The 12834-nt window shown below is 35.3% G+C and overlaps 1 protein-coding gene across 3 annotated transcripts in view; it reads left to right on the top strand.

Annotated features, from left to right (window-relative positions):
• The window catches only part of LOC125237073 (nephrin), a 457494-nt gene that overhangs the window by 23073 nt on the left and 421587 nt on the right, over window positions 1–12834 (top strand). For all 3 annotated transcript variants that reach the window (XM_048144025.1, XM_048144026.1, XM_048144024.1), the window contains exon 2: window positions 8017–8163. In XM_048144025.1, the coding sequence (XP_047999982.1) occupies window positions 8127–8163 (37 nt within the window). In that variant the 5' untranslated portion in view covers window positions 8017–8126. The remainder of the gene's footprint in view (window positions 1–8016; window positions 8164–12834) is intronic.

The following is a 12834-nucleotide window of genomic DNA, read 5'->3' as shown; positions in this document are numbered from 1 at the left end:
TTATTGCCGATGAGTGTACTTGGCCAGCGCACAATCGCTAACCCTTAGCGTATCGTAGTAGCTAGCTCTTTGTATCGCTCTTTTGGCAGTGGCCCAGCCATACTGCGTTTCAATCGCTTCGTATCGTTAACGATTGTCACTTCGGCTAAGCCGGTGGGAATGATAGGGGCATTTTGAGAATTTGGGTCCCTCCAATTAGCGTAAGTTGTTTATTTGTGTAAAAAGTACATAAGCATTACAGTTCATGACAAAACCAAGTCGCTTATATACAAACTCGTCGCTACTAACAAAAATTAACTCGCTGTCAGTTTTGTGACGACAATTAATCATAAAATCTGTCTAAAATTTGCTTTTTTCACGTTCTGAATGTAGATTATCGCTTAAAGTTTATGTAATTAATACGAAATTTCATGTTTAATTATCGTCACAAAACTGACAGTGAGTTTTTGTTAACAACTTACGCTAATTGGGGGGTCCCAAATTCTGAAAATGCCCATAGCACGCTGTCGCCTTCAAGTTGCGGCACACCCGAGACTAGAGCGTGGGTTAAAGAGTGTTGCAACCAACCAGTCTGTGAGCTTTTCGAAAAACACATAATGAGACCGGGCCACATTAATTAGGTTCTGTGTAGGTTTACCTGGTTTACTTTTATACGCGGTTTCGAGGAAGTACATGCACAAAATTAAAAAGTAACTTAGAAAAGTATTAGGTTCTGCTAGATTTTAAGTTTTTTTCAATAGTTTCTCTATCTGTTACTTAGAGGATATTGTCAACTTACAGAGTTTTAATGTTAAAAAGTAACATCTCACTCAATGTCGTTTAAAGCAAAAAAGCGTTTGCTACTGATTACTAATATTACTATAATAGAAATAAATTTTACTTTTTAAATTGACTTAAAAAAATCGATCATTTAAAAACATATAATCAAAGACAACAAAACAAGAAAACAACAAAATAAAATAAATGATACGTATTTGATGTTTTTTTTTATTAAATTCGAAGCAATAGTTTATCCCTTTGAGTCCTTCTGAAACCAAAAATTCTGATATTGTTATTTAAGCGTATGGCGTATATCATTTCTGATGGATAATATTATGTTATTGAAACACTAAACCTGTTTACTTGAATAATAGGTAAGTATTAACAAAACACCTAAGAAATACCTACAATAATAATATCTAATCTAGAGATGGGCCAAATATTCGGTAAATATTCGGTATTCGGCATATTCCGCAAGTTTTTCAATGTTCGTATTCGGCCGAATAATTCAGTTGCATTGCCGAATATTTACCGAATAAACAAAGTAAATAACTAATGAATATTTTACGTATTCTATTGCATACGAAGCTCCTATTTTAGTAGCTTTCTAAGGTACTACTAAAAGAGATAATTATAATTACCAATGCGTCAAATAATAAATACAATTGTTTTGTAAAAAAGTTAAGAAACCGTAGTTTAAGAGTTGAAAAGAGTACATAGTTGTTTTAACTAAGTTTTAGTTATCCACTAAATCATAAGAACATAGTTGTAGTAACACAATATATGTATTAACCATTATCAATCATTTAATAGTTTTAATCTTAACATCCGCCTTAAAAATATGGCGTTACCTAATATTCGGCCGAATGTTCGGTTCGGTAAGAGCTGAACCGAATGTTCAGCCGAATATTCGTATTCGGCAAAGTCCATATTCGGCCCATCTCTAATCTAATCTAATATTTACCAAAAACAAAGTAACAAGGGTAAAAGGTCCTTTGAAAAAGGTAAACAACTCAGATATAAATCATAAATGTATTAAGTATAATACTGACCTGTATCGAATGCTTAATATATTGGACAAAAGCCAAGCAATACTCATGAATTAAAGATATAAATATGGACTTTTTTATGAATCATGGAACAGATAAGACAGATAACCCAGTTTGGTCTTTGTCTTATCGATATTTTTAAAAAAGAGTAGCAAAAAAGCATTTTTGTTGTAAGGGACAAAAAAGGGACTATTTTGTCATAAAACTACATATTTGTCGTACTTAAATGACATAAAACAAGAGCAACATAATTTTATATAATTTATCTAAATTGGCTATATTATTATATTTCAGTAGGCTTTAAACACAGAAAAATGAATAAAATTTAAGGTTACGGGTAATGGACGCAAAATAAATAAATGTTATAGGATATTAAAAAAAAAATACATATTGGGGACACCTTACACAGATCAACTTAGCCCCAAACTAAACAAAGCTTGTACTATGGGTGCTAAACGACGATAATATAGAGGTACATACTTAGATAGATAAATTAAATACATAGAATACATCCATGACTCAGGAACAAATATCTGTGCTCATCACAGTACAAATAAATGCCCTTACCGGGAATCGAACCCAGGACCGCGGCTTAGCAAGCAGGGTCACTACCGACTGAGCCAGACCGGTCGTTAAATTATTATTGAGTTTTATTGTAACTCAAATTGACGGAGTCCCACGGTAAGCTCATGAAGATCTGTTTTGTGGGTCCTATGACAACGATATATATAATATACAAATATTTAAATAAATAGAAAACATCCATGACCCAGGAATAAAATATCTCATCGCACAAATATGACGTAAAGGACCAAAACATAACTAAAACAAATGAGTACCGGGAAAACATGTCCTCTGATTTTCCACTCTGACAATTTTAATCTAAATCCGATCAGGCAGTTCCCAGAAAAAATGATAACAAAATCCAGTTTATTTATTTAGCCATAGATTGTATAAAACCCCTAGAGGACGGGTATGGTATGTGATGGCATCATGGCACCACTTTTCTATTACGACAATACATAACTGATAGCCAGCTGGTTAACCAACATCCGTATTTTTATAAAATTGTTGCAATTTTGAAGGAAAAAAATTGGTACCTACCACACGTTACTAATGGGAGATCAACTAAAATAGTTATATCTGTCTCTTTTATATCATGAGAGTGTACAGTATAACTGAAGCATTCATTTATGAGTTGGACTATTGTCGGTGGAGCAACTTCAGTGTGTGTCGATCTTCTGCCTTCACTTTGACTTCCTGATACGATACAACGTTGATTCATTTCTTTCCATTGTTCCTGAGTCGTTGGATGTTTTCTATGTATAGATGTTTTCTATGTATAGGTTTCTATGTTATGTATATTATTGTTTGAGTACTCAAAGCACAAGCCTTCAGCTTACCATAGGACTCAGTCAATCTGTGTTAGAATATCCTGTAATATTTATTATTATTTAGATCTTGCTTTACTCTTCAAGACTGAAGTCTATATTGTTTCCTGTGTCTATTTATTTAGCCGAACGAAACTTTACGACTCCAAGGGGACCCTACATGTCGTGTTTTACAACTATAACCGGGAATATAATACTTTTTATCTACGAAATTAATATGTCGTTACGTTTTTATGGGCAACAAAAGAAAAATTGTAAACGGTTTTTTTTGATGAGGGTACCGTAAACCGTTATCGTAAATGAAAATAACGGTTTTTTATTTATATTATTTATGATGAAATATTGCAATTAAATAAGAATAAGACTAATCTAACGTGTTTTTCCATATTTTATGCAAAGTACCTATGAAAGTGTGTGTGTCTGTTTGTTTGTCCGTCTTTCACGGCAAAACGGAGCGACGAATTGACGTGATTTTTTTAAGTGGAGATAGTTGAAGGGATGGAGAGTGACATAGGCTACTTTTTGTCTCTTTCTAACGCGAGCGAAGCCGCGGGCAAAATCTAGTACTGAATAAATCCTCCGCCACACATATAGCGTTTTGATAGCATAGCATTAGCGGAGCACAATTATAGCGGTGCGCCGGACGAACGCTGGTGTTCCGCTCGCAATCCGCGCTCGTTAGTTCCCGCCAGCACCGTCCTTCCGGCGCACCGCTATCATTGTGCTCCTCTGACGCTTCGCTGACGCTCCGCTAACGCTCCGCCTACGCTCTCAAAACGCGCATGTGTGGCCAAGTTTTAATACATATTAGTACTTTGTTATTAACAATTAAATATTTTTGACTTTTTGATTCCTTGACTTAAACGTTCTATATTGATTTAGTTTTAGGATTAGCTTAAGAAGGCATTCGATGTGGGTACTTTGGTATCGGTAACCATAATGTACCCACCCACATAGGTACTTACAAGGAAGGGTCCCCCTCCGATTTGATTGATTTTTATATAATATGTTACAGAGTAGTCAAAAATAACAGAAAGAGATGACTGAAATATTTGATGAAACTTAGGTAAAATCAACCGTTATTACTCTAAGCCTAAAAAACGGAGTACCTAATATACTAGTAGTAAGAAAATGAAAATTCTTCACCAAAATTCCAATATCAAACCAATTTTTTAAATATTTATATTATTAGGGATTGTGTGTTTAGGCTCCAGTTCATCAAGCCTTCTGCAAAACGGGTGTAACGGACTTATTTACACAGGATTACGGAGGACTTATAAATTAAAATTTGATAGAGTGCCTTATAATCATGTTTATCCATCCATACTCATCATCCTCCTTGCGTTATCCCAACATTTGCCACGGCTCATGGGAGCCTGGGGTCCACTTTGACAACTAATCCCAAGATTTGGCGTAGGCACTAGTTTTGACGAAGGCGACTGCCATCTGACCTTCCAACCCGAAGGGTAACTAAGGTCTTATTGGAATTAGTCCGGTTTCTTTCCTTCACCTAAAAGTGACTGGCAAATTCCGAAAACTCATTGGCATGGGCCGGGGTTCGAACCCGTGACCTCCGGAATGAAAGTCGCACGCTCTTACCGCTAGGCCACCAGCGTTTCATAATCATGTTTATCCATCCATACTAATATTATAAATGGGAAAGTGTGTGTCTGTTTGTTTGTCCGTCTTTCACGGCAAAACGGAGCGACGGATGACGTGATTTTTTAAGTGGCGATAGTTGAAGGAATAGAGAGTGACATAGGCTACTTTTTGTCTCTTTCTAACGCGAGCGAAGCCGTGGGCAAAAGCTAGAAAAGTTTCAATCAAAGTCCAAATAAAAAGTGCATCAAAATAAATCCCACATTTATTGCTCGCGTAAAGGGAGAAATAAAAGTTTTTTTTTATTAACTCCAAATATTAACAAAATCGTTCCTTTTGATTTGTGCTCGGGGGTAAACTGCCATAACTCAGATTGAGACGTTTATGGGTATAATTTATGAGCGTTATTTGATTTAAAAATAATAGTGTCGTAATTTCTGAATTAATTCTCGTATAATCCGCTTTTGACGCGATTTTAATGATTTGGAAGAAAGTATAAAGTATATTCCGTTAAGTTTTATGAGTAATTAATATAATTGCAGTACTTTTGAAGCCATATGGTATCGAATAAATGCTATAATAGTGAATAAAAAAATCATATATGACATCGTTCCATTCTTGCTTGCTATTTGAACTAAATATTCATTAGTAGATAATGCCATGCCGTATAAAATAAAATTTATGTTCTATAATAATACTAAAATAGGTAACACTTATTTAAAAAAAACTTTTTAACTCAAAGGTACACTTTTTTCAAAGGTGTATGTGAAGTCCCCAATCCGCATTGGGCTAGCGTGGGGACTGGGGACTTATAACGAGTCCTCTTAAACATAAGAGGCCTGTGCCCAGCAGTGGGACGTTCTATCAGCTTCAAAAGTGCATGGCGAATTAATCAATGAATTCATTCATAATTTCTCCATAAACTTTTGCAGCTGATAGTACCTACATATCAAAGGCTCAATTTTTTTTGGTAAAAAAAAAACACACAGCATTAAATGACATTTGCATTACGTGTAATTTGTTGGTATAACAATAAAGTAATGTCTATGACACTATAATACCCAGTAATTTCTACCATAACTTTCTATCAAATTGCCAAAACGCGAACTTACGTCATCCAAATCACACGGCACTAAAACCACAAGTTCTCAAGTTAAGTGGTTTTGCCATAGACATGTGGTTGTAGAAAAAATACTGTGTGGGTGATGCGACAAGGTTTTGGAGATTTTACCGTAACGGTAAATCTTGTGATAGCTTTGGAACATGCACAGTCAACTAATTTGTATAGACGGATGAAGTCTAAGAAAAAAAAAACCGGCCAAGTGCGAGTCGGACTCGCGCACCGAGGGTTCCGTAATATGCAGCTTAAATTGCTGTTTCTTTTGATTGCGTTGACATAGAAGTTTGATTTTGTTACAGCTTAAAGGTATTATAGACCTGAGTATTTGGTATGAATTTCAATTTAATACCTCTACGCGTTTATGAGGAAATGGGTAGTAAGGTTAAAATTATTAAAAAAAAATATATTATGACGTGATGTAACTAAAAATTTATGGTTTTCGTAATTTTTCCTTTATCTATGCTATAAGACGTTGCTTCGTACCAAATTTCAAGATTCTGAGTTCACGGGAAGCACCCTGTAGGTTTTGATTCCCTTGCAAGTGTCGAAAATTTGCGGCATAAACGGCTGTGTCTTTTGATTGCGTTGGCTTAGAAGTTTGATTTTTTCACAGCTTCAAGGGACAGTAGACCTGAGTAATTGATATAAATTTCAGCTTCATACCTCCACGCGTTCCTGAGAAAAAGGGTCTTGACAGACGGACGGACGGACAGACGGACAACAAAGTGATCCTATAAGGGTTCCGTTTTTTCCTTTTGAGGTACGGAACCCTAAAAAACGTACCTCAAAGCCCTAATAGAGAAAAAGGCAGGGTGGCCTAGATGGCGGTACACCTTTGGAGAACGCTCGGCTAGGTGGCGCTAATATTAATATTTGACATTTTAACACATGTCAAGCTAACATTGTACTTAACACAGCAAAAGGGAGTGTACAAGTTTCTAATGGGGTGGCAACGCGCATGTGACACTGTTTGAGTTGCAGGCGTCCATAGGTTACGGTGACCGCTTTACATCAGGCGGACCGTATACTTGTTTGCCACCGACGTTGTATTAAAAAAAAAAAAAACATTATGGACAAAATTGTAAAAATTAGGTTCAAAAGTTTTAAGCTTGTGTCGAGAGATGGCAGTATGCACTGTGATTACACATTTATTTTGACAGTCACTCTCTATAATACTCGATCCTCTTTGACTAATTTGAATCATACGCCATTGTAGAACCTTATTTAGACAACACGATGTTATTAAGACAGGGTTCTATAGTGGCTTAAATACAAAATACAAAATCATTTATTCAGCAAATAGGCCACGGGGGCACTTTTACATGTCAACATTACAGAGTATTCATTAAAGTTAAACAAATGAAATTAATAGAAATATTAACTTAGGATTGAAATTGGTTGACCGTTTGTAAAATGACGTAAGGGATAAATGTGAAGTCTTTTTTTTGTCTCTTCAATTTGTATCACTCGTTAATGAGAAACTAAAAATGAGATATATTAGAAGCTTGTATACTCCCCTTTGCTGTGTTAAGTACACAGCAAAAAACAGTGTACAAGTAACAACGAGGGTTCGGGTTGCCGACGACTCAAAGGACAACACACGGAACAAATTAGTTCCGTAGATCCTTCCGTCACCAGTACACTGCACCCTCGTTGAGCTCTGGCAGCTTTACTCACCGGCAGGAACACAACACTATGAGTAGGGTCTATAGTGCTATTTGGCTGCGGTCTTCTGTAAGGCGGAGGTACTTCCGTAGTTGGGCTCTGCTCTAGATTCGAGCGAGATGATATCCGCTGCGCTGTGCCCTACCACATAAAGCGGAATATCATTCGCTATGCCCTGCCTCCTACAACATCGGTTTACAATTTCTATATAATAAATTTCGTTTTTTGAGAACTAAGTGTCAAATAATGTAATTTAAAATATTTCGACATTTAAGTACCTTAAAATAAAAATCCCATTACAATTATATTTTGAGAAATTCTAAAAATATTGATATAATTATATATTATAATACATACAATTTTTTTTGTGTATATACTTTTTTTGCTGACACAGAAAAACTGTATATGCTAATCTATTTTTTCTTCTTTACAGATATGCAGACATAACCCTCAAGTGACATAGTGTAGTAGTGACAATGTGCTAGACAGTGCTAGTAACACAGTGACAGTGACTAAGTATGTGCAGTGTAGTTGGTAGACAAAATGTGTACTACGAGGAATCTGGTAGCTGTATTGTGTGGTAAGTCTTTTTATTTTTTGACTGCATAAGAGCGAAATAAAATTATCGCAACGGATTAAATCGCGTATAATGAATTTAAAATTCATCCCGACGTTTTGAACACTTTACAGCGTTCGTGGTCATCCGTTTCCATAGTTTTATTTCATGAGTAACTATCGCGATTCTCAAAGACAATATTCCATAAGAGTGTTTCCACATTATCCGATCCAATATCGATGGTCGGACCGATATCCCTTACATTACAGGCGCCATCTTGGATTTTTTCTTTTGAAATGCTTCCGACATCCAACAGATCGGATAGTCTTCCCAATCTATACTATATTATAAATGGGAAAGTGTGTGTGTCTGCTTGTTTGTCCGCCGTTCACGGCAAAACGGAGTGACGAATTGTCGTGATTTTTTAAGTGGAGTTAGTTGAAGAGATAGAAAGTGACATAGGCTACTTTTTGTCCCTTTTAGTTTTTTAGTAGTTTTTTTTATAAATCTAAAGGAAATCTGCGTGTTATTTGATAAATTCATCGCAAATAATACTCAGGTTTCCTCACAATGTTTTCCTTCACCGAAAAGCGATTTGGTAAGCGTTATTATCAAACCATATTTCGTATTAATATATTTTATTCAAACAAAATAAATTGCCAAAAAAGAATTCTCTAAATACAAAAACATGTTAAACTGTGTAATGTTAGAAAAAATCTTGTGAGGGACAATAAAAAAGCAATTTTAATCTCAAGGGCGCCATTCTGAAAAAGTCTTTTCGCTAGAAAAGTTAGATCGCATTAAAAATGTATACAAATGGCGTTTACATTAGTAATTACATCGCAATCTTGCTGTAAGGTACAGCGGGGTAAATCTAGACTGGGGGACAATTATAACTACGACGCAAAAACGACGGTGTGTTATAAGTTTGACGTGTCTGCCTGTGTGTAGGTATGTCTGTCTGTCTGTGGCATCGTAGCTCTCGAACGGATGAACCGATTTTGATTTAGTTTTTTTTGTCTGAAAGCTGAGTTAGTCGGGAGTGTTCCTATTGTTTCATGAAAATCGGTCTACTATGTCGCGGTCGGGGGTTTTCCCAAAATTTTAATTTTGTGGTTATTAAGTTTAGTTTAATTGATGATTACTATCAAGTCATATTGATTGCTCAAGTATTCGTACGTATAAGATATTAGTACCTTCCCAAGGTTATAAAAAGTTGTATGGATAAAATTTATTACTTCAGTCATTAAGTGGTACCAAAGAGGATCGAGAATTATAGAGAGTTACTGTCGAAGTGAAATGTGTAATCACAGTGCATACACTGCCATCTCTTGACACAGGCTTAAAACTTTTGTACCTTAGTTTCGACAATTTGGCCCATATTCTTAGCTTGACATGTGTTAAAATGTATAATATTAATATTAGCGCCATCTAGCTGAGCGTCCCCCAAAGGTGTAACGCCATCTAGGCCACCGTACCGTTTTCTGTATGGTATTGAGGTACGTTTTTTTTCTTAGACTTTATCTGTCTAGATGGAGTTATATATGTTTTTGGTGGTACTTACATCCATTTTTAAAGCACATACAATAAATTATAAATAAATAAATATGTGGGAACACCTTACACTGATTAACCCAGCCCCAAACTATGTAATTATGGGTCCTAAGCGACTTATATATAGATACTAACTTATTTAGATAAATACTTATACATAAGGAAACATCCATAACTCATGAACTAATATCTAGGCTCATCACACAAATATAAATGGTCTTACCAGGATTCGAACCCAGCAGCCTAGCAGACACGGCCACAACCGACTACGTCAGACAGGTCGTCAAAATTACATCTCTATTTATCCCTACTAATATTATAAATGGGGAAAGTGTATAGTCTGTTTGTTTGTCCGACTTTCACGGCAAAATGGAGCAACGAATTGACGGGATTTTTTAAGTGGAGATAGTTGAAAAGAGGAGAGTGACATAGGCTACTTTTTGTCTCTTTCTAACGCGAGCGAAGCCGCGGACAAAAGCTAGTAAAAAATACATGTAAATCCTCTATAAGTGTATAAATAAAACATTAAGAGGATACGGTAGCGAAAATGCTAAAATGGAAAGGAGCCCCCCTATCAACTTGGGAATTTTAGTTAAATATAAAAGTGTTATTAACTAGATTTATCGAAAAAAATTGTCCATTAAGAATAACTCAGTCAAAAGATATTTCAAAAAAATCTTTAAAATCGAGGTTTCGCTCTCGACTCTTTCCTCCTTCAAAACTTAATCAATCGAAACGAAATTTGAGAATCTAAATAACAATTTAATAATCTATGTCGGACCGTTTAGCTTTTTTGGTTAATTGTTACCAATCTTGAGTATCACACCTTTTTTTGCGCCACAATGAAACAGGCCGTTTTTGGAATTTTTTGTTTAGCTCTAGAGTCTTTAAAAAGCAGAAATTCAAAAAAATCAAAACGGTCCGACACAGATAAAAATAATAACAATCTGTTTTGAACAAAATCATTGCTCTATCTTCAAAGACCAGGGAGGAAATAGTCGAGAGCGTTTGTATGGAGAATTAACCCCGTCCGTATCGTCTTAAGTGGAGATAGTTGAAAAGATGGAGAGTGACATAGGCTACTTTTTCTTCTTCTAACGAAACCGCGGACAAAAGCGGATAAATTACTCAAAGCACACTTTTTTCAGACGAGTCCCTAGTTATTATAATAAGTATCTATTTGACATTGATCCTTTTAACACTTCTTTGTGTAGTTTGAAAGTTTTACTCAAGCGAAAAGTGTTTTAGATTTAGACTTAACACTAGTATTACAAATAAAAAACCTAATTGTACATTTTTGTTCGGTTTAATATGAGTAACTAATATTTACCTCCTCTAACTAAATTAATTATAATTGTATCCGATCGTAGTAAAGAAAATGTATTTAGTCTAATGACTGTAAAACTTCTTAAGTATTAGCTACTGTTCATGATTTCTTTTGCTTACCTATTAGCTTACATACCTAATTTTGTTAGTATGTTAACAATCTTTATATTCAGTAATGAACCTCCAGGTCTTTTTTTATCCAAATTACTTAGTACCTACATTGTAGTACACCAACTCATTTGTTTATGTGACTGTTTGTGTTCTAAATAAATTAAAAAAAAAAAAAAAAGATACCTGTAAATCCTCTATAAGTGTATAAAACATAAATAATTTCGACAAATATACGCCCTTTCACACTCAGGGCTAAAATCCCAGCTCTGTCATCCGTAGGGTCAGGACAAATGTTACGGCTCGTCATTTATTATAGCCCTCTAATCCAAGGTCTATGAAAGAAATAAAGATACGCGTGCGGAATATATTGTCTCTTTTTACTATGTCAGCAGTTTTTACCCCCGACGCAAAAACGACGGGGTGTTATAAGTTTGACGTGTCTGTCTGTTTGTCTGTCTGTCTGTTTGTCTGTCTGTTTGTCTGTATTTCTGTCTGTGTGCGTTTCTATCTGTCTATGGCATCGTAGCTCCAGAACGGATGAACAGATTTATACAGAGTGGGGCCTGTAACAAAGGCGAAGAATTGAACTGTAGGCTATTCTCCTTATACTGATCAACATTTGTTCAGTGACTTTTAAAAATTAAGAAGTTTTGAAATTTTTAATTTTTCTTACAAAATTAATATTAGCTTCAATGTACGCCATTATTGTTGTCATTGACGTTGTCTGTCACATTTTAGACTTAACAGAATTCGCAATACATTACCTCTTAGAAAAAACTTTCAAGGGTGATAAAAATCAAAATACAAGTTATTTTTAAAGTCGCCGGACAAATGTTGATCAGTATAAGGAGAATAGCCTAGAGTTCAATTCTTCGCCTTTGTTACAGGCCCCACTCTGTATTTAGTTGTTTTTTGGTCTGAAAGCTGAGATAGTCGGGTGATTTCTTAGCCATGTTTCATGAAAATCGGCCTACTATGTCTACTATATCTGTCTGTTTGCCTGTCTGTCTATCGTTCCGGAGCTACGATGCCACAGACAGACACACACACGTCTGTCTGTGGCATCGTAGCTCCCGATAGACAGACAGACAAACAGACAGATACGTCAAGCTTGTAACAAGGGGGTTAAAAATAGTAGTACATTTAAAACTCAGATACTTCCCCCTGACACACATCAACATAATTCAAGTTTAACGTCTAAATTCAAACAAAGAACGATTAAAGTAAGAGCGTGAAGTAATTTCAAGTGACACATGGCCCCAAATTTAACTCGGAATCAAGTTTATACTCGAGTTTCCTCACGAAACGTTTCATCGCGGCGTTCTATCTCCAGTATAATTTAGTATTCCGTAAAGACACTATATAATACTCTGATTTTTTTAAGATTAGAATTATCTGTCAAACGGGTAAACATAGAAGAAGTGGTCGTAAACCTTTCTTCTTAGGACCTATTATTAAATGTTAGCAATTTAAATCACAACGAGCACATAACAGGCACATTAGTTATTTTGTTTTATTTTATTTATTTATTTATTTATTTATTTATTTATTCAAACAAAAATTAATACAGTATAACAGAATATACCAAATAACTGTACAATTCAGACTTAGATACTAGAGTAGGTAGGTACACAAGACAACACTTTACAAATACAGTTTTATAAAACAGCACTGCCATCCATCATCTCGCAATACTTCAGACAG

Source organism: Leguminivora glycinivorella, chromosome 20 (genome assembly GCF_023078275.1).
Source record: "Leguminivora glycinivorella isolate SPB_JAAS2020 chromosome 20, LegGlyc_1.1, whole genome shotgun sequence".
NCBI lineage: Eukaryota > Metazoa > Arthropoda > Insecta > Lepidoptera > Tortricidae > Leguminivora > Leguminivora glycinivorella.
This window is presented reverse-complemented; position numbering and strand designations above follow the sequence as displayed.